The 25,875-nt window shown below is 42.7% G+C and overlaps 1 protein-coding gene across 7 annotated transcripts in view; it reads left to right on the plus strand.

Annotated features, from left to right (window-relative positions):
- Frrs1 (ferric chelate reductase 1) overlaps positions 1 to 25,875 on the plus strand; it is a 58,353-nt gene that overhangs the window by 28,085 nt on the left and 4,393 nt on the right. For 5 of the 7 annotated variants that reach the window (XM_038311270.1, XM_038311272.1, XM_038311269.1 and 2 more), the window contains 9 exons: positions 1,435 to 1,582; positions 5,217 to 5,330; positions 6,509 to 6,624; positions 8,869 to 8,955; positions 10,477 to 10,574; positions 10,836 to 10,894; positions 11,994 to 12,137; positions 12,587 to 12,648; positions 12,726 to 12,812. In XM_038311270.1, the coding sequence (XP_038167198.1) occupies positions 1,435 to 1,582; positions 5,217 to 5,330; positions 6,509 to 6,624; positions 8,869 to 8,955; positions 10,477 to 10,574; positions 10,836 to 10,894; positions 11,994 to 12,137; positions 12,587 to 12,648; positions 12,726 to 12,812 (915 nt within the window). Of the gene's footprint in view, positions 1 to 1,434; positions 1,583 to 5,216; positions 5,331 to 6,508; positions 6,625 to 8,868; positions 8,956 to 10,476; positions 10,575 to 10,835; positions 10,895 to 11,993; positions 12,138 to 12,586; positions 12,649 to 12,725; positions 17,417 to 25,875 lie in introns of those variants that run through there. The other 2 variants (XM_038311275.2, XM_038311274.2) reach the window with 2 other exon arrangements.

The following is a 25,875-nucleotide window of genomic DNA, read 5'->3' on the forward strand; positions in this document are numbered from 1 at the left end:
AAGGTGAAGTTCTCTGTCAGGAAACAATCAGTTATTGCTCACGTCACTTAAATTCTTTTCGTTACATCTTATGGAAAGATATTTTATGGCTTATGGACATGATCGGAGGACTAGCCCTTTCCCAAAAGCTTATAGGACAGGTTTATAAGATGAGGCTTGAGGGAAAGGGTGCCCCATGGTTCAGTCCCCAGAACTGCAGAAACTGGGCTTGGAGGCATTATGACTGTGATGCTGTCACTCAGTGGGTGGGACACCAGGGTCAAAGGTCAAGATCAGCAGCAGCACCACCACCCCAACCCATGATATCCATGCCTTTAATCTCAGCACTCAGGGAGGCAGGTAGATCTCTGTGAGTTTGAGGCCAGTCTGGTCTACAGAGTGAGGTTCAGAATAGCCAGAGCTGTTACACAGAGAAACCCTGTCTTGAAAAACCAAAATAACAAAACAAAACAAAACAAAACAAATAAAAGAAATAAAATAAAAAAAGGTTCAAGATAGGGCCTGGAGAGGTGGCTCAGCCATTATGAGCACTCGCTGCTCTTGCAGAGGATCCCGGTTATGATCCCAGCACCCATGTGGCGGTTCACAATTTTCTGTAGCTCTAGTTCCGGGGAATCCAATGTCTTCTTCTGACATCTATGGGCACCAGGCATTCGCATACCTATATGCAGATTAAACACTCATACACATAAAGGAAAATAAGTAAATCCTAAAGGGAGTGGATAGTTTAAAATCACTATTGGTTATGTAGAGAGTTCAAGGCTAGCCTGGACTACACCCTCTCCCAAAAACAGTCAATCAAACAGCCAAACTTCTGTTAGTTACAGAAGTGGTTCTTGGCTAGTGGGAAGGAAGAACCCACGTAAGCCCCGGTGCCCAGGTGGTTGCCTTGCTTGCCTCTTGCTGGCACCTGTGCCAATGAGGAGTATTATTGTTGTTTCCTAGGACAGTTGACAAGCAACTAGTTGACAAGCAACCTAGGCGCAGTGGCCCTTCCTAAATGTCACAGTGAATAAAGTGTGGCTGGGCAGTGGCTTTCCTTCATGAAACCACTGCTAGCTTTCCTGTGAGGTCAACTTCCTCAGAAGCCTAGGACTCTTGCCTGGATGCCTGCTGCCTGCTGGCTTCCAGGGCATTCTTCAGCGTTTCTGTTGGTGTGCTGGGTTAGCACATCCGCTAGATTTTCTAGCCTGGGTAGAGGAACTAGGGAGATCCGGCTCAGAGTGAAAAATAGCGTTTGCCAAGTGGCATAAAGATAAACTGGAATAATTAAAAATATTTGGTGTTCTTTGATGGGGAAAACTAAGGAAGGACACTGAAGATAAAACGTGCTCCTCCAACCTCAGAGGAAGGAAACGGAGCAGGCCAGGGTTTGGAGCGTGTCTTGCTTTTAGGAAATCTTTGGAAAGTGTTGAGAAGCTCTTGTGTTTGTAGGGGACCCTCGAGGATATGGCCTGGAGGCTGGTGGATGGTGTTTTACAGTGTTCATTCAGAAGAAACATCACCCTTCCTGGGGTTAAGAACAGATTTGTGTTAAACGAAAGCTACTACATCTTCCTAGCAGAAGGAGCCGCTCATGACGGTAAGCACTCAGGTTAAATCTATCTTTGCACTTTGTTTTTCTCTCTTCCTTTTTCCTCTCCTTTGCAGATACCACTATAGTTGCTCATTTTTTAATTGATTTTTTATTGAGCTTTACATTTTTCTGCTCCCCTCCCTGCCTCTTCCTTCCTCACTTCAATCCTCCCCCAAGGTTCCCATGCTCCCATTTTACTCAGGAGATCTTGTCTTTTTCTACTTCCCATGCAGATTAGATCTATGTATGTCTCTCTTAGGGTCCTCATTGTTGTCTAGGTTCTCTGTGATTGTGGTTTGTAGTCTGGTTTGCTTTGCTTTATGTTTAAAAACCACCTATGAGTGAATACATGTGATAATTTACAGTTGCTCATTTTCAGGTGTGGAAGGAGCTCTCTTTGGATTTTAAGTCTCTGGCTGTGTTTCATACAGAGAATGTCAGCAGGTTACACGGCAGCATTGTTTATGATTTCAATGGCCCCTGCTTTGTACAGTGGATTTGAACCAGAACTGTAAGCGCCTTGTAAGATGTATGTCTTTGGGCTTTCCTCCACTTTCCTAGGAACAGTGCCTTTTGGATTGTTGTAAGAAGTATCAGTTCTGGTGTGACATTCTGTCTAATCTGGATCTGGTCTCCTTGGACATGAGTGGGTGCAGTAAAAGTCCAGGCAGCCATTCAGACTAAGAAGGGGTTGCATCTGGTTGCTCTGCTGAAGTCATTTCCTGTCATGCACCTTCCTAAGTAAAACGGGTACCCTGTGGTCCCTGTGTACTGTAGGAATCTGAATGTTTAGTTTTAATTTTCTTTGGTTGGTTGTTTTGTTTTGAGGCAGAGTCTCGCTATATAGCCCTGAGTGGCCTCCATGAAACTTTCTGTAGATCAGTCTAGCCTTGAACTCATAGAGATCCACCCATTTCTGTCCGTCGAGGGCTGGGATTAAAAGCACGCACTGCCACACACAGCCTCATCTTCATTTTCGTAAACAGTGTCTTCAGTGATAGCAGCTTTGCCATCTTGTTTATTTCTAACATTGTTTGAGACGTCTGTGGTTTGAGTTACCAAACACTTAATTGAGTCTATTGATATTTCCTTAATTGAGTCTATTGATATTTCCTTCCTGATTTTCTAGACTGCTGATTTAGTTCGGCTCTCTGTTGCTCTGACCAAAAGTACCCACAGGGGACGAAAGGTTCTCTTTGACAGGTTACTGTCCATCTTCAAGAGGAGCCAAGGTGAGAGCTCGAGGCAGGGACTGAGGCAAAGACTGTTCCTCTGCCTTGCTCAGCTACTTATATATCCCTGGACTACCTGCCTAGGGATGGCACTGCCCATAGTGGTCTGGGCCCTGCCACATCAACCGTCAAGCAAGAAAATGACTTATAGACATGTCCAAAGACCAATCGGATGGTGGCAGTTTCTCAGCTGAGATCCCTGGTGACTCCAGCTTGTTGCAAGTTGATTAAAAACTAACCAGTGTGGTTACATCTTGTTTTAACTAAACCACAAATTAAACGATCACTTCAATACTTGATCTTTACTTTGATTGCATCCAAGTGTTTTGAGGTGTTTTCAGTGTTAGCATCTCTAAAAAGGCCTGTGGTTTTAGTTTTGATTTCCTGTTTAAACCAATAGCTTACACAATAGTTTCGGTGCTGGAGAGAGGGCTTAGTGTCCGAGAGCAGTCCTGCTCTTCCAGAGGACCTGGGTTCAATTCCCAGCACCCACATGGCAGCTCACAACTGTCTATAACTCCAGTTCCAGGGGAATCTGACACTCTCACATCGATGTACATAGGAAAAAGAATAAATTATTTAAAAAATAGTGCTGTAAGTATCTAGCTGGATCATCTTTCCTCTTTTTATTTTTTTTCATTTTGTTATACAGATAGTATAACCTATATCCTTCACAGATTTTTAAAAATTTAGTTATTTCAATTATTATTATTATTATTAGTGTGTATGCAGGTATACCCATGGTGATCTTGTGGCAGTCAGGGGACAACTTGCTGAGTCAGTTCTCTCCTCCAGGCTGCCAGGTTTGCACTGCCACGTTCTTTTACCCTCTGCGACAGCTCACAAGCCCCATCCTTTTGAGATTTCTGTGACCTAGTCTGTTGCCTGATATCTAGTATTTGTTTTCAATAAAAGTTTATAGATCATTAAATTTCTTAACTATTTTTGTGCTTGAATAGTTTTCTAAAAATATGTTTGCATATTCTGTAATTTATTCTGTTCTAGTGGTGGATGTTTAGTTGACGTTTTCTCTTTTAAGTAACATAAAAATGCTGTTACGAATATTCTTGTGCCTATATTTTTGGTTCAAAATTATTCTGCAGAAGAGGAGAAAGAAAGATTGCAAGAATCAGAGGAGGTGGATGACTTCAAGGAAGCAGCAAGCGGCATCCTCCAGATACAACAGGGCCGATGTGTGTGTGAACTCACAGAGCTGTGACAGCATGCACAGGACTTGCCATTGTTCAAACCAGACAAAACCCCAGCAAGGAGAAGGGGAAATGGACATGGAGTCCTGTTTCTAACCACAAAGCTATTTGCAATTGATACCTGCTGTGGAAGGGAAGATAGATTTTCTCCAATACAGTGTTACTGGGCACATCAACCAGATGCTAGGGTTTAAAAAGTTATTTTACCGGTTTAGTAGGGGACATACATATACACATATACGCAGACATTTGGAATAATTCCTTATTTTCCTGTTTTGATTTTATGTGCAACAAATAGTAATAAAAGACACAAATAAGACCATCTATGGTGGTGTGTGCCTTTAATCCCAGCACTAAGGAGGTAGTGGAAGGGCAGGGGCCGCAATGGGACAGGGGCAGGTGGATCTCTATGAGTTCAAAGCTAGCCTGATCTACATAATGAGACCCTCTCCCCCCCAAAACAAATCCCCAAACCAAACCCCCATGAATGAAAGAAAGGGAAAAAAAGGGAAAAAGATAATAATGTTTTTTTTTTCAGTTTAAAAATAGTTGTTTTCTATTTATTTTCTGTAATTTCACATGTATGGGTGTTTTTCTTGCATGTGTGCCTGGAATCTTTAGAGGTTAGAAAAGGTTGTCTGGTTCCCAGGTCCTCTGCAAGGGCAAGTGCCCTTAAACACTGAGCCAACTCTCCAACTCTTCCCTCTGTTTGTTTGTTGCTCGTATTTGAGACTCTGATCTGTTCCTCAGACCCAGTCCGAACTGACCATCTGGCAAATTCTGTTTCATCAGAATGCTTTTTCTTCGTTGTCTGCTCGTTGTCTTCCTAGGCCAGTGTCTGTTAGCATGTCTGAGGATTTCAGAATGTAGGCGTGGTTAGAGGGTTGTAGCTTTAGAGTACACCTGTTACTGTGCGAGAATTACACTGGGTGTTTTCAGTGACGTCATCTGTCATTATTTTGACAATGTTTGACCTGTTAACTGCACACGCTGGTTCTTCTCGCTTTAACTCTTCCGTTCTCAGTCCTCGTTTAGATTCATCTCGTGGTTAGCTAAATTACTTCCTTGATTTTCAGGAAAGCCATGTGTTCTTGAAAATATATCTTTATGTTGCTTTTACCTGTGAATGTCAACTCTTCCTATCTGATTAGTTTTCATTACTGTAAAACATTTCCTTTCTGTTCTATGTCCACCTCTCAGGCCGAATTTTTAAGCACCTTCAGCAACCTTTGATAACGTACGAAAAATATGATGTGACAGGCACTCCAAAGAATGTAGGAGGATCCCGCTCTTCACCCCTTTTAAAGGCGCATGGTGAGTGAACAGAGCAGCGTTGGTTGTTACATTTTATGGGATACACTAACCAACAAGCAGGCCTTGGCTGGATCAGGAATGGGGGCAGGAGTCACTTAGCAAATTGGAATGATTCTTTTATCTTTAAATCTTAACATTTTATATTAATATAAATCAGAGAGGCAGATTGTCTCTCTGAAAGTTTGTCAGTTTTTATTAAAAGTGAGAAGATCTAATTCAGTGGTCTGAATCCTGACCCATTAAAATCAACAGTGGAAATTTTTTAAATTCATCCAAGTTGAGTATTACTGGGATTAATTAAGTTAATACTTTTGAATCCTTGATTTTTGTCTTTTTTAAATTAAAATAAGTGCTGATTAGAAAGCGGTGTATGGTTTTGGTTGTAGTAGCCCTCTTGTGTTAGTATTTCAGCACAGGAAGTACACAGCACAGTGCTTAGATATTTGGATAAGTGGGAGAGTAGTGGGTTGGACAAAAGGCTCTCCTGTGCTTTGGGTCTACCAACGAAAGTGATTCTACTTGCCGAGTGCACTGGCTCATGATGAAAAGAGGATTCAAAAGCAGGGAAGCTGTGCAAACTGTACTGTTACATGTTAGCCTCTCTGGGGTTTTCTTGCTGTAGTCCCTTGACATTCTCTAGAGTTCTTCACAGAGGTGGCTTTCCACGACTGTCACCGCAGCTCACCTTGGAAGCCACTTTCCCGTCTTCAGCTGGATTCTGCTCCTGACTACACCTCCAGTTGGGCAGGAATTAGATCCGGAAGTCACGTGTCCTTGACTACGGGAGAAGAAAGCTGCAGGCAGACTGTTAGAAAGATGGTTAAGAACATAGTTGCTGTGGTCAAGCTGTTTGGGTGCTCTGTGCCTTTGTTTCCCCATCAGCCAACTGGGGACAATATAAATACCCATGAACAGCGGCAAAGACCGTTTGATTAATATGTGTAAAACACTTGGCGTACCTCATACCTGCTAGGGTATGAGCTTGTGGACTGTTAGCATCAGCAGTGGAGGTATAATAAGAACTATGATATATTGTGTGGTTTTTTTTGTGGGGGAGGGGGATTATTTTTCTATCTCTTGAATGTAGTTTGCTGGCCATTTATATTTTCTGACCACTTTGACCATTGCTGCAGCAGCTTACTCTGTGATGTGAGTCACTGTGCCTTTCCCTCCCGTAGGTGCCTTAATGTCTGTGGCGTGGATGACCACAGTTAGCATAGGTGTATTGGTTGCCCGGTTCTTCAGATCTGTGTGGTCCAAAGCCTTCTTCTTCGGTGAAGCAGCTTGGTTTCAGGTTAGTAATGAAAAAGGCTTAAAACCATTTCCATGTTATTCAAACACCTTAACGTGAAGCCTGTGTGTGTGTGCTTGTGTATGTGTGTGTGTGCGCGGGTGTGTAGTCAGAGGACAACTTTTGGGAGTCAGTTTTCTTCCACCGTATGGGTGCTGGGATTGCTCAGGTCATCAGGCTACACAGCAAGTCCGTTTACTTGCTAAGCCATCTCGCTGGCCCACGTGTTTTTTTTTTTCCTTTTCTCAGTTATAGCTATTGCAGGTCTTAGATCCATTCCCCTCCCCCTAATTTCCTAAGCAACTAAGAACCAATGTAAGATTCTTAACAAAGTCTGGTTTCGTGACGAGTGGGCTGGATTGGAGAACATGTCAGGGTCAAATGATCCTTCCTTACCCTTAGGTTTGTAGTGGGAGAAGCTGAGAGGGATTAGCTCACTGCACTAAGTCAGTTTGAGTCAAGGTCTGGAAAGCAGAGGAAGGAAATGCTGGTGCTCGCTGCATGTCTGTCCTCTACTTGGTGAGGCCCTGAGAGCGGGAATCTCCCTATTTAACAGTCAAGAGCATCTGATGATGTGTGGGACGAGAAACGGGAAGTGCTCTTTTCCATGCTGAGCCGTCCTGTGGATGGGGAGTTGGGGTCCTACAGAACACGGTGAGGGTCAACAAGCAGGAAGGCTGGCCAGCCTTATCTTCATGGGCAGGAGACTGTGGGTATTCACACATGTACTGAGCCATCAGTCAGTGTGTGGCATGACATTGCACACACCTGCGTCTAAGAAAAAGGGGAGGAGTCCTGACCTCATCAGAGCACACCCTTCACTTCTGGCCATAGAAACAGCTCTTGAGGTTCTTCTTATCTTAACCTCATTTCTCTTCTTAGTTGACAGGGTTGCCTATTTAATTATTCTCTTTAAGAACGCTTTCTGAAGATTATTGTATTATTACTTTTTTTGTGTGTGGGTGTTTTGCTTACATGTAAGTCTGTGTCTCATGCGTGCCTGGTGCCAGAAGATGCCAGAAGAGTGTGTTTGGATCCCTTGGAACTGGAGTTATAGATAGTTGTGAGCCACTGTGTGGGTTCTGGCAATTGAACCTGGGTCCTCTGCAAGATCAGACGGTTCTCTTAACCACTAAACCACCTCTCCAGCCCTTTTTAGTTTGATCTTTTTGCTATGTGCCCATTCTGTCCGTCTCTGCCTGTGAGCACTCATGCCTATGTTCTTTCTCCTCCAATCTGCTCTGTAGATTTTCTTGTTAGAAGACCATGTTCCTTATTAGTCCAAGTACTCTACTGCCTTTACTCTTTGAAATGCATGCATGTATGATGTATGTATGCATGCATGTATGCATGCGTGTATGTAAATGTGTGTGTCAGGAGAGCATGTATGCATTCATGTGGCTGCTCATGATGTGACGTGGGGGTGTGTGTTCCTTAGTGAGCATGTGTCGAGGTCAGAGGACAGTTTTGTGGAGTTGATTCTCTCTTTACAAAGCAGTGGGCTTTGTGTGTGAGATCTCCATTACGGCTGCTGTGAGGAGACAGCCTGCCAAGAACTGAATTCACGTCATCAGGCTTGTTCACCAAGTGCCTTTACCCACTGAGCCAACTTGTCCATCCTTCCGCTGTTCCTTAACATACGCTGTTGATATGTGTATGTATATGTTAGGGACAGTCACACATTGACAGAAACATATAGTGTCTACCTATCCTCCTCAGTATCATGTAGGGTAACCTTGTCCTGGACCAATTCTGGCTTACACCAGCTGTCCAATACATAACAATGTCCATTTTCATTCTTAATATTTTCTTGATTTTTTTTTCCACAAAGAATTATATGTTCCATATAATGTTCATTTATCGTGTCTGATTATACTATAAGCCCTGCAGGATACAGCGTTTGGGTTTTCTTGCTGTCCCTCTGCACATGGCATAGCACTCTGCATGGTGACAGAGCTTCATCCATGCCTGTGGAAGGAAAGGAAGGCCTTGGCAAGTAAGCGTGCTTTGTGTGTGAGTTATCCGTTCCTGCCGTAGGGAGCCGGCGAAGCCTTAGTGAGCCCCTTTGCGCGAGGAGATGGCAGCGTAGAGTTTTCTTTAGCTTAATGGTCTATGACATTTTATTTTGACTGTTTTGATGTAAGCGGGATGTATGGCTTCAGTGAATCTCCCATGAGTGCCCTGCTGTGATACCAGATGTCTTTTATGAAGTAAGCTGTCTTCTCACGCTGCCATCTCCCCTTGCAGGTGCACCGGATGCTCATGCTCACCACATCTGTGCTCACCTGCGTTGCTTTTGTTCTGCCTTTTGTGTACAGAGGAGGCTGGAGTCGGGTAAGGCTGCCTTCAGTAGCAGGTTTCCCTATAAATCTGTTTTGATGTCAAGGCAGATTGCTGCTTTATTCTCAGAGGTGGATAATGAGACATTTCTGTGTGCATCCTATTTTCCTGTTTTTGAGTTATCTAATGACTTCACCTGGTTGGGGATTGGGACAGAAGGGAGACTGTGAATATAGATTGCTTGGTACTGATGTATTTTTAGGCTGTATTACATCTCATGCATTTCTTTAGTGAGTGTATATTCCTTATTTTATAGAACGTTGAAATTTGAAGTATGATGTCTAATATTTATTATTTATGTATGCATTAATTTTTGAGTTAGGTTCTCTCTCTCTCTCTCTCTCTCTCTCTCTCTCTCTTAAAGTAGGGTTTCCCTGGCTGTCTTGCAACTTATTCTGTAGACCAGGCTGGCTTTGAACTGAGAGATCTGCCTGCATCTGCCTCCTGAGTGCTGGAACTAAAGATATGAGCTACCACAGCCGAGCTATTTTTGTTATTTTAATGATGTCTATGTGAATTTGTGAGGATCTGGGTAACTCCAGCATCAGAAGCTGGATGTGGGTGCTGCCTGATATGGGTGCTGGGAACTGAAGTTGGGTCATCTGGGAGAGCAGTAAGTACTCCTAACTGCTGAGCCATCTTTCTAGCCCAAGTGTGATGTCTAAGAAACAGGATCAACTGAAGTGTCTTTCTCTTACAATTATCATTAAGTCAACAGAGAATTGCATCTCTACTGTATGATCAGTCTTGCTATATATATCAAATTTTTTTTTTTTTGGTTTTTTGAGACAGGGTTTCCCTGTAGTTTCTAGAGCCTGGAACTAGCTCTTGTAGACCAGGCTGGCCTCGAACTCAGAGATCCGCCTGCCTCTGCCTCCCGAGTGCTGGGATTAAAGGCGTGCGCCACCACCGTCCGGCGTATATATCAAATTTTAAAAATTAATTAAGATTAATAATTATATCATGTCCCCCTTTTCTTTCTTTCCTTTAACCCTTCCCATGTCTCCTCCCTCCAACTCTTCACATTTTCCCCTCACTCCTAAAATTGATGGCCTCTTTTTCTATGACTATCAGTTTCTTTCTTTCTCTCTGTCTCACACACACCACAAACATGAGTATGTAATTATAACCTATTGTGACCATTTATTGTTGCTGCGTATATATGACCTCAGGGTTGACCCTTTGTATTGGTTACCAATTAGGAGCCTCAACCCTGGGTGAGACTAATTCTCCCTCTCTCAGCTGTCGTGAGTTGCCTGTGGTTCTTTGTCTAGGGGTGGGACTTTATGACAGTTCCCTCTTCTGTGCTAGCATGCTTATCGTGGGGTGTTGTTCAAATCTCAGGCTAAGGGTATTTCTGTGTCATTTCTAGGACACACAACCTCCCAGCAGACTTCCTGGTGCTCTGGCTCTTGCAGTCATTCCATGCACAATGTATATGTTTTTTTTTTTTTTTTTTTTTAAACTCAGTTTAAACTGACAGGAAAGACTGACTATTAATGATGCCCTTTTCAGCGTGCAGGGTACCACCCATACCTTGGCTGTACAGTGATGACTTTGGCTGTCCTTCAACCTCTGCTAGCAACCTTCAGACCACCTTTACATGACCCAAGGTACAGACAGCCCTTCCATATACATGCCCTTCGTCCTTCGTGTGTGCGTCACTAGATGGGCAACTACTTTCTTTTCAAGGTAGAAGCACTTTGCATTTGGTAGCTCACAGTGACTGACTGCATTTATGTTTAAGGATTTTAAAATGGGTTTCAGATACCCAATTCCCTGGCAATAGGGAAATTGCATGCTTCTCATTCTCTTGGGGATAAATTGCTATTCCATCACTTTAAAGACTACCGACTGGCTCTTTATTTTGGTAGGAGGCAGGTGTTTAACTGGACTCACTGGAGTGTAGGGACGGCGGCTAGAATAATAGCAGGTAAGTAAGCTGGTGCCACTTACTCATATATAATTGCCGGTTGTTTACACCGAAGGTTGTAATTTGGCTTAAATGATTTTAGATGCATTAGTAATTGGAGTAATTGGTTGTTGAGGAGAAATCAGCCTGAAACATTGAAATCCAGAAAGTAATTTCTACAAGGAACTATTTAAGTCATTATTTAAAGCTAAAGTTTTTTTTAAATGGCTTTAAGACTTTAAAACTCAGCCCTTTCTTTCCCATTTCCTCACGTTTCCTTTGCACACAAATGAGGCTATGATAATGGCCAAACACTCAGGCAGGGTAAGTGAGGGTCCCGGGGTGGGGAGGATGAAGGGCGCTGGTACAAGTCTGCCGGCTCCAGGCCATTTCTCTGCTGTCTGGACTTGGAGGGCTAATGGTCTCCAGAGGGCAGCTGGAAGTATCTGACAAGGCCTTTCTTTTTAGTACTGGAGAATCGGTACCCAGGCCTCATCCATGGAAGGCAAGCACACTACCACTGAGCTACGTCCCAAGGCCTTTTTTTTGTCAAGACTAGGTCTCACCAGTTTGTCAAGTCTAATCTTGACCTTGCTCTAGCTCAGGCAGTCTTTGAGCTTGTGATGTCCCTGCCTCAGCGCCCCCTCCCCCGCGATCCCCCCACATCAGATATCTTCTGTTGATTGCAAGGGAGCCACCTCTCACCTGTATATTCTATTGCTTGTGGGATTAAGTGCAGGATGAGGACAGCAGTCATTTCTTCATTTCTCCCCCTTTGCTTCATTGCAGACTTACATTTCTGGAAGATTAGGTACCTTTGTTGTTGTTATTGGTGTTGGGTATTGAAGGCAGGGCTTTATGCCTGCTGGCTAGTCCTCTACCCCTGGGCTACCTCCCTGGTTCGTGGGTGCTTTCTTAGCAACTGTTAGATCATCATTTCCTATCTTGTCTTATGTCATCTTACACTAAGGAAGGCCATATTCTCTCAGCCCTAAAGATTATTCTTTTCATAAATGTTTAATGTATTATAATTAATCATCAATTATAATCATAATGCATCAATTGTTCTTTTCACTGGGCACTGTATTTGAGCACTCCCCCCCGCCCTTTTTCTACATAGTGGCAGCAATGTTCCTAGGAATGGATTTACCGGGGCTGAATCTCCCCGGTCCACAGAAGACCTATGCAATGATGGGTTTTGTGGTCTGGCACATCGGGACGGAGGTGCTTCTGGAAATACATGCTTATCGGCTCTCTCGAAAAGGTAGCCTGCTTGAAAAGCCTACTGCGGGCTGGAGGGATGGTGTAGGGTACGTGCTTGCCATGCAAGCATCAGGATCTGAGTTCAAATCTCCAGCAGCCACATGAAAAGCCAGGCATCGTCATGTGTGTCTGTAACCCCGGGGCTGTGCAGGAACGGAGACAGGAGGATGGCTGGGATTTGCTGGCTGCCAGCCTCGCTCCAAGTTCAGTGAGAGATTCTGACTGGAGGAAATAAGGCAGAGAGTCTGCATGTGTGCTTGTACATGGCACGTGTGCAAACACACGCGTGCACACAAACATATGTGCACGCACGCCCCACCCCACCCAGGTACAGAAAGTTTGCAACATTTAGTAGCTTGAGATGCAGGAAATTGGGGTGTGTTAGGACTCAGGTTTTATCTTATTCTTGTGACAGCCGGTTGACTTGCATGTCACCGTTGTTCTTGACAGTGGAAATACTGGACGATGACAGAATTCAGATCCTCCAGTCACTAACTGTCGCCGAAGCAGAGGTGAGCTTCTCCTCTCTTGTTGATCGACACAAACCTTAATGATGGTGCTTTCTGCTAAATCTCAGTTTTTATTTCAGGGTCATGTTTTCAAGAAGGCAGTGTTGGCGATTTACGTATGTGGGAATGTGACTTTCGTCATGGTATTCTTATCTGCAATCAACCAAGTATGAGCAAGCGAAGACTGTTTTGTTTGTTTGTTTGTTTGTTTGTTGGTTGGTGGGCCTGAGTCATAATTATCAAAACAAGGAGACCCGGGTTCATGTTGACTACCTGGAATATGTTTTAATTCAGAAGACCCATGGGCACCGTGAGAGATTTCCGGTCAGCAGATTCTATCCAGCTAGTCATGCAACCTGTGCATTGATGTCAATCAAGTCTTTTTGTGTGTTCTTCTGCATCTTAAAAGGAACACTGTACTCGAGGTGACATGACTGTCAACATCCCACACCAGATTTGAAATCTAGTAAACTAGAATGATTAGCAAATGAAGATAATTATCTCAGGCAAAGGATAAATGGGGGTTGTGTCTTTGGGAGTGAGTTGGGTTTTGTGTAGCCCAGGCTGGTCTCCAATTGACTGTGTAACCAAGGGTAACCCTGAACCTATCCTCCTGCCTCTGCTTCCGGGTGTGGGATTACAGGTGTGTGCCACTATATCTGGTCTTAAGGGGACTGTAACTTTCATGGCAGTGCCACTGTGGGGACTGAAAAGAAAGCATTGTGTTGACTAGTTTGTTCAGAGGTCTTAGATTTTAAAAAAAAATTGTTGCTACGTTTTGTTGTTTTTATGAGCACACACGCACACCAAACAAAGTAAATCTACAAGAACAAAACATGTTTCCAGTCCAAGGTTGGGGACATTTTCTTTGCTGTGTGCGTTCCATTACTTCTGGTTAAAGGTGGAGGTGTGGTTGATTTATATCTCGGTGTACATTTCACTAGCTTTTCATTATATTATGAATATGAAATTTTCTTTGTTAGCAGTGAGATGCAAGAGTAGGCATCTTCTGCTTAGAGATACCATTTCTTTTTTTCAACCGTGGAACTGAAACGACATTTTGTTTGGTTTCAGCTCTAAGATTAGTCCTTCTGGGAGAGAGAGAGATCAAAGTCATGGATTTCACATTTGCGAAAACTCAGCCTTGTGAGCGTGTCCGGCAGGTGTTCTCGTCTCTGGTGAAGATGGAATAACACGGATGGGTTCCTTCCGAACCTCCCTGGTGCTCTAGGAATTCAGCACTTGGCACAGCTGTTTTCCTTTCTCCTCATTTGTCTCAGTGTTTGCTATGAGGCCTTATAGCCAGTGGGTGGCGCTGTGATACCGGAGAACTCATTTTCTCAGACCACTTTAATCACTGTTTTTTTTTTTTTCCTTTTTTCTTTCTTTTTTTAAAATGGGGGCTATTTTCTTACACTCTACGGCTCTTAACTTTTTTTTTCTTTTCTTTTTGGGTTGGGGAAATAGGTGCAAGAAACTTAAATTAGTGACTGGTGCTATTACATTCTGACTTAATTTTTTTTTTAAATTATTTTTAATAACTGATATTTTCTTTTATATTCCTCCAACCCTGTAGCCAATGAAGATAATTTTCTTAGGCAAGGGAAACAAGCAAAATTGGACATTTAAAAAATAAAATAATGGGAGGGTATATTTTATTTCTTTGGATATCCTTTCTAATTATTATACAATTTCTGCTTGGTCCCAGAATGCTATTTTTATCTCTGAGTAATGAATGACCTCAGCATCATGTTTTTTTATTTCTAACAAATAAAGTGAATTTTTTTCTTTTATCTTTTTCCTCTACATAGATCTTAGTTAAAAATAGCTTAGGGTTCAGGTCAGAATTTTCTGTGTTCTTGTTCAATGAGTTCTGTGCTACAGTTTACACTATCTCCTGAGAATGTTTTTATTTCAGTTCAGTTGTGCGATAGTTGAGTAGTGTGTATGAGGCTCTGGGCCCGTCCTAGCACAGGAGAAACAGACATTCTGAGTAACAATTTAAATCTATGTGAAGACATTCTCTTCCCATTTTCCATTATAAGCTGCTGAAGGCCAAAACATCTCTCTTAATAAGTCATGTTCAATATCTGACAAGAAAAGATTCTTCTTGGGAAAAGGGGGAATTTGCTTAGGTTCTTTTTCCAGATAGGTGAGCCTGCTGGATTTCTAGTGCTGAGGCCAATGTTGTAATGTAGTCTCTTAAAAGAAATATTTTTATTAATTCACTCTTTAAGAATCTTGCGTAACGTGTTTGGATCATATTCACCTCACTCCTTCCAGATCTACCACTACTTTCCTACCTCCAGACTGTGTGTGCGTGCGTGTGCATGTGTGTTTGTGTGTGTGCGTGTGTGTGCGTGTGTGTGTGTGTGTGTGTGTATTATAATATATAATTAGACTCTAATTTGTGCTATCTGTATTACTCCTGGATCTGAGGCCACCCACTGGGGAATGAGGTTTATCATAAGCCACACCCTTAAAGAAACTGGCTCCCTCCCACCATAGCTCCTCAGGGATGGGGCACGTGGACCTCTTCCCGCTCGTGCTAGAGTGCAGATTGGCTTGATCTTATGCGGGTGCTGTGCAGGCAAATGTGAGTTCACAAGCGGATTGGTGCTGCCAACTCCTGAAGACACTGTTTGTACCCTGCTCCTTTTTCCCCAGCCGCTGGCTATTGTAGTCTTTGGGCCTCTTCCTCTGAGATGGTCCCCGAGCCTTGGGAGGGTGTGATATAGATGTCACACTTGTGGCTGAGCACAGCACAGACTTTTGCCCTCTGCCCTTTGGCCAGCTGTGAGTTTCTGCATAGCATGTTCTCTTCTACAGATGGATGCTTGCTCCGGTTTGTTCCTCCATAGACTTGTGCGAAGGAGGTCTGTTCCTCTGTAGACATATGTGCCACTTACTCCCAGCATGCTTGTTGTTTCCCTTATGGACACATTCCAACTCTTTGGCTCCCTGTGCTCTGTCTCCACAAACTACAAATGCTACTTCTTGCCCCTCAGTTTTTCTTCTTGTGTCTGTAATAAACGATATGGGTAGTTAAATATATTTATCTTTTGATAACTGTTGCTAAGCTAAATGATTTTCTATGTTGGGCATATTGTCAAAAACAGTAAGATCATGTTTTCTTTTTCTTTTCTTTTTTTTGGTTTTTCAAGACAGGGTTTCTCTGTAACTTTAGAGGCTTTCCTGGAACTAGCTCTTGTAGACCAGGCTGGCCTTGAACTCGCAGAGATCCGCCTGCCTCTGCCTCCCAAGTGCTGGGATTAAAAGCATGCGCCACCACCGCCCGGCGAGATCATGTTTTCTTAAAGAAGGGAGGTTTTGTAAAATGGGGATCAGTGTGTTTTTAACAAAACAAACAGCATAGACTAGGAAACCATGGTTAGCATGTGTAAACTAAGTCTGGGTTTGTTTCCATCTGTTTCTTGTGTAAGGTGATGAAGCCAGGGCACAGGTGGTCTGTAACTTGTTAGTGAGTGTGTGAGCCACTTTCGTGTTCGCCCTTCTCAGTGTGTGTCGGGATTTGGAGCTGCAGGCCAGGTGATACGTCACCCTTCCATATCCGGCTCCAGCCTGGGAGGCTGTGGGAAGGATAACACAGCAGATGCCGACCAGGAAGCCATGGGGGCTGTGTGGCTCTTGGCTGAAAGTCTATTTATCTATGTATTCTAGTGAAGTAAGGGGAAGCAGAGAACAAAGGCCCTTGTTCAAGATAATCCATTATTAATGGAACTGGAGCAACGATTCTTTTAAGTTCTTTATAAACCGGATCAGCTCCTCACAGCACCCATGCCCTTCTTCCTTCCTGGTCTAACCCTTGCCACACTCACTGCTGTGCCCACAGCCTTGCTACTCACCCAACGCAGTGCCTTTCTGCTCTCGTCCTAGCCAGAATCAGCAGATTTATGTTTTACTCAATTCTTTCCTCTCCTTGGTGCCTCCTTGTCCCGTTCCCAACACGGTCTCCCCTTGTCCTGACCATCTTTGTGAGTGGGTGGTGGGGTGGGAGGCAGATGCTGCTGTGAATTAGAAAGGGCCAGGGACTCAGAGGCCTGAGTAGCCGCATTTGCTTCTGAGTTCCGTGCTCATGGCAAATTCATTTGTCTTCTGTGAGCCCTCTTTGTCATCTTCAAAAATCTATCTCACTAGCCGGCGATGGTGGCGCCCACCTTTAATCCCAGCACTCGGGAGGCAGAGGCAGGCAGATCTCTGTGAGTTCGAGGCCAGCCTGGGCTACAAGAACTAGTTTCAGGACAGGCTCCAAAGCTACAGAGAAACCTTGTCTCGATAAAAACCAAAAATAAAATAAAATAAAAGCCTACTATCTCACTAAACTTTGTGAGGACCGAACAAAACGATGCCAGTCAAAGGTGTTTGCTTTGTACATGTTGGTGGTAAGGTCTTTGCCACTTGATTACAGTGCTAAACTTTAATAATTTTTGCATATGAAATGTGTATTTTTTATTATAAGAATATGTATGATGCTCATCTTGAAAACATTGAGCCAGATGAAATGATATAAAGGCCAATTGATTCTGTTGTGGGACCCAGCAGGATCAAATGTGCAGAGAACCAGGGTAGAATGTAGGTCAGTGGGTTGAGAGAGTGGGTAGCTAGGGGATGGGAGTTGTTATTTAACAAGTATCAAGTTTGTGTCTGGGGAATGGGTAGTGATGATTGTACAACTTTCTGAATGTATTTAATGCACTGAACTCCGCCTCAAACATGATTGAAATGGGAATAAACACATGGAAACTGAGAAGAATGTTCATTGCGGCACTGTTCATGTCAAATGACGGATGGTACAGCCCACATGCCCATCGACAGATTGTAGAATACGCAGGCAGAGGAGCGCTGTCCAGCCAGACAAAGGAATAAGGCGCTGATTCCCGCTGTAATGTGAAGGAGCCTTTGAAATACGCTAAGTGAACGAAGCCAGAGACACGGGTTAACTATTGCATGGTTCCATGTATACGGAATATTCAGAACCGCTAACGCAGTAGAAGCCTATTGATGCTTGCTGGGGGCTAAGCAGAGGCAGGGCGTGGGAGGGAGCTCCTTAGTGGATGTGAATTTTGATCTGACAAAACGTCTTGGCGCTTGATAGAGGCACGAGATGAATGCTGAAGATTGTCCATTTTAAGTCGGCTAAATTTTGTGCTGTTTGCGTTTTCCTTCAGTATTAGTGTTGCCCTGGGGTTTATAACATTGGGTGACAAAGATCCAGAGGTCATGCTGATCATGAGTGTAGTTCCAGGTTAATCTCTTATTTTGCTGTCAGAGAAGTTAATGTGATTATAGAGTACCCAGTCTTTGAACTCTGCTTTTGGGGTGGGAAGGGTCTAAAAGAATGTACTAGAAAATTTGTCTCTTTCATATGACAGTGTATTCACATATAAAGCCAATTTTACTGAGCTCTCCTTCCCTGTGGACCTCAATAACCTTTTATATTTTCACTCAGGCCCTGAAACTGATGATTGGAATAAATTTCCTCAAACCATGGATTCTAAATAACTGACGTTCTCTAACACTATTTTCTGATGTTCAAAGAATGTTTTGAGTAAGGCCCTGCCCAGCCCTCACAAACAGACAAACAACTCATGTAAACATGGAAACTGCTAGTTTCCAGAGTAAACAGACGTAGTAAGGTTCTCATAGGGAATGCGCACTCAGAGGGGGAAAGTCTGTTTTGGAGCCAGGGCCTTGTTTGGCTTCTGTCACTTCCAGACAGTGGCAATCAGGGTGCTGCGGAGCATCAGGAACCCAGCAGAAAACTAGCAGCTTTTCTGGTCTAGAAACCTGGAAACTCGGCTTGGAAAGCAGCAACCCAAAGATAGGTTGAGAGGATTCCACAGGAAAATGTTTTGGGAGAGGGAGACCCTAATTGCTGCCTGATCAATGCCCTATTATACTTGGAGGTGAATGACTGGACACTTCTCCTTGTGATGCAGTGCAGGAAAAGGAATGTCTGGTCTCTCCACTTTGTACTGTGTAGTTGAGGCTGAAGCTGAAGCTGAAGCTGAAGCACACGGGTGCTAAAGTCTCTTATGGAAATAGACCTAAGAGAGCCACTAACCCCCCAACTGTGACATCCAGAAAACCAATGCACAGAAATCAACAGCATCTCTCCACGTTAGTCATGACCACGAAATCTGAAAAATCCAGTTCCCATCAAAATAGCATCAAAAAACCCTAATAATTTAACAGAAGAAATGCAAGACAACATGGAAAACTAGGAAGTACTGCTGAAAGCCATCAGAAAGAATTTAACAGAGTGGAAATAGATGTTGTGCTTTTGGATCAGAAAACAGTAATGTAGCAAGATTTCCATGTAGCTCTACAGAATCAACACAGTCATGGCCAGGCTACCAGCTGTTTCTTTTTGTAGAAATTGGTAAATCTTATCCTAATCTTCCTTTTAAAAATACTTGAAATAATCAAGCGTTGGTGGCGCATGCCTTTAATTCCAGCACTTGGGGGCAGAGGCAAGTATATCTTTGTGAGTTCTAGGCCAGTTTGGTCTACAGAGCTAGTTCCAGGACAGGTTCCAAAGCTAAACAGAAAAACCGTATCTTAAAAAACTGAAAATATTACTTTAAATATGTATATAAGTATGTTGGTGTGCAAATGTGGATACCTTCCTATTGAATCCCCTGGAACTGGAGTTACAGGTTGTGAACTGTGTGATGTGGACGCTGGTAATGAAACTCAGGTCCTCTGGAAGGGTAATAGGCACTCTTAACCACTGAGCCATCTCTCCAGCCCCTTACCCTAAACTTCCTATGCAAATAGGAAGGACCTAGAATAACCAAAGAGCTATGATTGTGATGGAGAACGTACACTTTCTAATATTGGAACCTGTGAAACCATAACAATCCAGGCAGCATGATCTTGGCACAAGGATGGGTATTTTTTTTTTTTAACTAAACACAATGTATGTTCAGAAGTAGAGCTTCACATTTATGATCATCTAAACTTACTGTATGGTGGGTGTTTTTCCTGCATGTATGTCTGTGTACCATGTACATACTTGGTACTGGGCAGAAGATGATATTTGATTCCCTGCAACTGGAGTTAGAGAAAGTTGTTGCCTTCCATGTGGGTGCTGGGAATTGACCCAGGTCCTTTGTAATAGCAGCCACTTCTCTTAACTGCTGCCATCTCTAGCTCACATAAACATTTTTAGAAGGCACCAAGGTAATCCGAAGGAAGATTGTGTGACAGAAAGTGCTTAGAAAGCTATGTCTGTATGCAGCAGGATGACTTTAGACCTTTGCCTCACTCTAGAGACAAAGATTCATTCAAATTTGATCATAGACCTTAGATGAAAACATAAAACTAATTTTCCTGACTTTGAATTAAACATGAATTTCTTAGATATAACATCAATAGCATAAAAGATGAAAGAAGAAAAAACTGAAATAGATTTTTTTTCTGCTTCAAATGACATTATCAAGACTCTAAAGACCTGGTAGATGGTTCATGCCTGGAATTCCAATATCTGGAAGGTACGAGTATCCCTTTGAGTTCTCAGCAAGCTTGGTTACATAGTTTGACATAGTAACATAGGATTACTATTGCTGTGATGGAACACCCCGACCAAAATCAGGTTGGGTAGGAAAGAGTTGATTTGACTAACACTTCCACATCATAGTTCATCACTGAAGGAAGTCAAGACAGAATTCTAGCAGGGCTGGAACCTGGAGGCAGAGTTGATACAGAGGCCATGGAGGGGAGCTGTTTACTGAATTGCTCCACATGGCCTGTTCTTTTAAAAAGAGCTCAGACTGTACTTTTAAACAGAACCCAACCCAGGGATTGTACCACCCACAACAGGTTGGGCTTTTACAGAATATTCCGTTACACTGTGTGAAGATGTGTCACTGTGATTAGTTTAATAAAGAGCTGAATGGCCAATAACTAGGCAGCAAGAGGTTAGATGGGAGAAGAAGAAAGGTGGGGTCGCCAGTCAGACTCGGATAAAACAGCATGAGCAGTACAGAGAGATGAGACAATGAGCCATGTGACAGAACTTAGAATAAACAAATTAATTTAAGTTATAAAAGCTAGCGGGACAAACCTAAGCTAAGGCCAAGCTTTCATAATTAATAAGCTCTGTGTCTATTTTGTTTGAGCTGGCTGCCCAAAGAAAAATCTGTCTAAATATGGCATCCAGCGTCAGGACTTGAATATCCAAACAGAGGGCCTGAGAAAGCTAAGAAATGTCTGTACAAGGAGTTGGATGTGGCTTTCTAGTCCTGCAGTCTCTAGATGGGTGGGTGCTTGGTACACAGAGGTACAGCCACTGGCCGCTGCCTGTGAACTGGAGTCAGCCACCAATGCCATGTGCCAGCACCGTGCACCAGCATTGTATGCTAACCTGAGTTGTAGGGCGGCTCACATGGTAGTTTAAGATTTGTCTCACACAATCAGAGAACACTGCCTGTGCTTAGTAAAGCCACATTCAGACACAGAAAATCTCTAAAAGGTACAATATGTTAAAAAATATGCTTAGATACTGAAGAAAGGAAATAAAATGGGCATGGGTGGCCATAGAAAAATAGTTTAAAAATAATAAAGTAGATAAAATCTTTGAAGAGAGTAAAGTAGTATAAAAAGGCTACATAAAGATAGGAAATACACAGGGTATATGGATCCTATATGGTAGGTACTTTGTTGACTTTGAATTTTTTTAAATTCTAATGAACTGAGAATGACAGCTGATGAGAGACATTGGATTGTGGATGAGACTGCTGAATTAAACCAGCGTATATACTTTAGCAATGCCTTGGCTTCAGAATGGAAGTTGGGAAATGTGTTGCATTGGGGGAGAGGTTATACTTCTGTTTCCAGAGGAAACAAAATGCTATGGATTCCTTCAAAGTTAAATGAGATTATATTTGACTTGGAGAGACCTCCTGAAGATCTTGGCTACAGACATGAGGGAAAAAGCTGAAAAAGATTGCAAGACAGGTGATGTATAAGCTGATCCCTCAACATGGGAACATCTCTGAGACTGGAGGAGACATGATAAATCTTGTTGGCTACAGAGTCCTCATGACTTACTGTTACATGCCATCCTTTCATATGAATTGATAGCAATTTATATTACAGTTTTGTTATGCAGTCCAAATGGACTTATAAAGTTGACAGATGCTTTTTACTTGCCGAAAGATAGATTAAAAAAAGTCATCTTTAGCTGACTTGTATATACTGCTCATTCCATACATGTGTTAATACAGATATGTATGTTACCTTTAAAAGTCTGTGTGTTTTCAAAAAAAAAGGATCAACAGCAATAAAGATAAGTAGTCCAGATGATCCAGCCTCTCAGAATGCCTCAAAATTCTGCATCCAGAACAACATCGAAACTGCTAGCTGAGATGGTCTAGCCTCACAGACTATCCAGTCAGAACTTCAGATCAGCCTTGCACTTTTCCATGACATCAAGACTGGGCAGCAGCTAGCTCTCCCAAGACATGACTATTATTCAGTTTTTTCAGGGTCTTGTAAAGATGCCATCATCCCCACACAATTGGAAGCAGTCTAGAGAACATGATGCTCTCATTTCCAAGAGTTGGGGTGGGTGGTATTTTGTCATTTGGTGGGTTATGGATGTTTGCCATCATTTAAGGGGATTGGTTATAAGCTGTTATTGGTCATGGACATGGAGGAAAATAAGCAAAGAAATTAGATTCAGGGATCTCATTCTGAAAAGAAAAAGGCGAGATACAGAAATGATGGGATGAAAGGGTAGATTATTGAATCTTCTTTCAAACTAAACAAGCAACTACTATTCCCAAATATTTTTACATTGATGTGGATTTTTTTTTAATATTGATACAAATTTAAGGTTATTTTTGTTATACTGTATTATGTTTCCATTTCTTGTTTAAGGTATTATACCATGTGGCTCATTTAAAAAAATTAATATAAAGATCTAGTCCTTGAAAACTATTTAGAATAATAAATAAATATAGGTTAGTAGTTACTCATCTATAACAAATTTATATTCATATTAGGAATATTTTCAAGTTCAATCAGAGATATATTTTAAATAGATGGTCTTCAAATACTTTAGAGACCTACAAAATATGGCATTTTAATGTTTTAATAGCATAGGGCTTTTCATGACAGTGAGATGTATCTGCTTCTGTAATCACCAATTTTCTCCAAAAGAAGATGATAGACGTTTTAAAAAAAACCCTCCATATGGAGTTTTCTTTCAGTTGTGGCAAAGTTAGCCACTGGGCAAAGAAACTGCCCTTGCTTCAATTGCTGACAGCATGCTGTCCAGATTGGACAAGCAAGACACAAAAGAGGGCAACTGCTTAATTTTACCATAACAAGGTGGGGCAGTCCTTCAAAATTCCTGCTCCACAGAAAAGTCTGCCAGATATCCTCGGCCTATAGGCCAAAGATGGATACCCCAACATTGCAGAGGAAACCTGTGACTATCCAGGCAGCCAGGTGTCTCTGTCATTTCATAGTTTTAGAAGTTGCTTGTTCTGTACTTCCTGTTTACTCAGGTAATATTATATCTTTCTTGGGTCTCTGATAGAGTTGAAGATGAGATCATTATAGTTATATTTTTTGCTACCAAATTCAAAAAAGAAAGTCACAAAAGCGGTATAAAATGTATAAGGTTGAGAGACATAAAAACTTAAATTGTTTATCTAAAAAATTCAAGACGTCATTGTTTTTTTACCACTGAGTAGAACTCTAATGTGTATATGTGCCACACCTTCTTTATCCATTCTTCCATTGAGGGGCACCTCCTAGGTTGCTTCCAGGTTCTGGCTATTACAAATAGTACCCACCATGATGATAATGGACTAAACCTCTGAACTGCAAGCCAACCCCGCTTACGTATTTTTCTTTATAAGAGTTGCTACAGTCATGGTGTCTCTTCATAGCAATAGAAACCCTAACTCAGGTCGTAATTGAATACCTCTTGGGAAAAACTACCTTAATCTCTCTTATTTTTAAAATTTATTTTATTTCTCGAGAGAGTTTTACAAGGCATCCCAGGTTAGCCTTGAACTTGTGAATCCTTGCCTTGCTTGCCTGAGTGCTGTGGCTAAAGGCTTGTGTCCCACACCTGGCTCACCTTACCTCTTGTTTTATTTACCCCTTCTTAAGCATTTATATTTCTAACTTAGGCACTAAACTGTATACAACAAGGAGTGTTGTGGGTTCGTCTTAGATGGGTGACTTCTTAGTTAAAATTGACTGGCTGGGACACTTGAAGTGGTCCACTGACTGACCTCCTGAGTCCTCAGACAACCCTGCAGGGCATGTGACATTAACTGACCTCATTTTTGAGATAAGAAACCAAGTTCAGGAGAGTTGTTTGCCTGAGTGATAACAGAGAGTGTGGCAGATGCTGCTGGTGTCAGTGCCACCATTGTGCCGGACTGCCCTGAGTGGGTTGAGATGTTGCCACTGTCCCCACAACCTGCGCTGTGCTCGTGTCTGTCTCACTCTGAACCCTCTCTAAGGCTACAGGAGCCAGTATGACTTTCCTGTAACTGCAACCCAGAAGTGTGGGAGAGACTAAGGGGAGCTGTGGACCAGTTTTCCAGCATTCTCCCCTTCAGAAAGACATATTTAGATGTGTTCAATCTTTAGAGCTGTGGTCGGAGTCAGTTGCCTGCAGCACTGTCTTCATTTGGTGATGTGAACGGCCGTTCTCAACTGTGTCTTTCTTCCTGAATTTGAGATCATTTCTGAGAACCATCACTAGGTTTCAGTAGGAGTGTCCAGTCACTGGTCAGATGGCAGTGAAGGTGGTAAGTGGATGGTGACAGCCTCTGGCGGGCTGTGTTAGGACAGTTTCCAAGAATCACACTTGCATTGACTTGGGATGATGGGGGAAAACCCAGAATAGTCAGATTCTAGGGTAGCTTTGAATTTGACTGGTTGGGACAAATGAATTGCTATGCCCTGACCTGTATTTCAAAGTTGGCTCCTTTTTAATAACTGTCTCAGAAACCTTAAAGAAAAAGAATTCTGGTCAACTACTGGGACGTACCATGAAGCCAGAGAGGTTCCAAGGCATACCTAGAGTCATGTGTTGCAGATTGTGTTTACTGCAAGCCTGTAAGTGGCAGGGCTGCAGAAGGACAATTTACAGGTCACTCACTCATGCTAAGCCCAGAACTAGGAAATGAAGGAGTCCCTTGGACCCAGGCTAGGGTATCTTTTGAGAGTATCTCAGCAATGTAAACCTTCAGATTGTCCAGAAGGAGCTCTCTCCCACCAAAGAACAGCTGACCTTTGACAAGCAGCTCATCTGAGGCAGCTTTATGGGCTAAGGCTTGTCCTCCTGAAAGGAACTCCTGTCCCATCCTCTCGTTGCTGAGATAAAGCAGAGGTTTTCAACCTGTGGGTCACCACCATCAGAAAATACATTTTTTTTCTGAAGGTCTTAGGAACAGAGACACTGCTCAGTAGCAAAATTACGGTTATGAAGTAGCAGCTAAATAAATTTATGGTTGGGGTTTCCTAAGACCATCAGAAATATGTGTTTTCTAATGGTCATGACCCACAGGTTGAGAACCTCTAATTAAGACCAATAATTAAGAGAAAGCCTTACCAGACAGCATCCCAACAGGGAAAGTCAATGTTTGTCCCAGAAGGAAAGAGGCTAGTCCCTCAACATGGAGGACCTGGGTAATGCATACCCATAGGATGCCTAGGGAAAGATATGTAGAAGCAGTCTTTATTTTTCGAATATATTTATTTTTATGTGTATGAGTGTTTTGCCTGCATTTATGTCTGTGCATCACATCCATAGCGCCTACAGAGGTCAGCTTTTGATCCCCTGGGACTGGAGTTATAGACCGCTGCTAACCATCATGTGGATGTAGGGAATTGAACCTGGGTCCTCTGGAAGTAGAGCCAGTGCTATTAACTGTTGAGCTGTCTCTCCAGTTCCATGTGGGCACAATCTTGAGTGTGTTAGATGGAGGATGGAATAATGATTAGCACAGAAATATTCTCTTTCAAATCAGGATTGAATAGCTTGGAAGACTACCTAGGAATGACATGTTATACATGCGCATTGGTTTTTGGTGTGTGTGTGTGTGTGTGTGTGTGTGTGTGTGTGTGTGTGTGTGTGAATTTGCAGCTACACATTCATGGCACATATGTGGAGGCTGGAGTGCCACCTAGGGTTTCACCAGGAACATTGTCGATCTCCTTTGAGAAAGATCTTTC

Source organism: Arvicola amphibius, chromosome 14 (genome assembly GCF_903992535.2).
Source record: "Arvicola amphibius chromosome 14, mArvAmp1.2, whole genome shotgun sequence".
NCBI classification, from domain to species: domain Eukaryota; kingdom Metazoa; phylum Chordata; class Mammalia; order Rodentia; family Cricetidae; genus Arvicola; species Arvicola amphibius.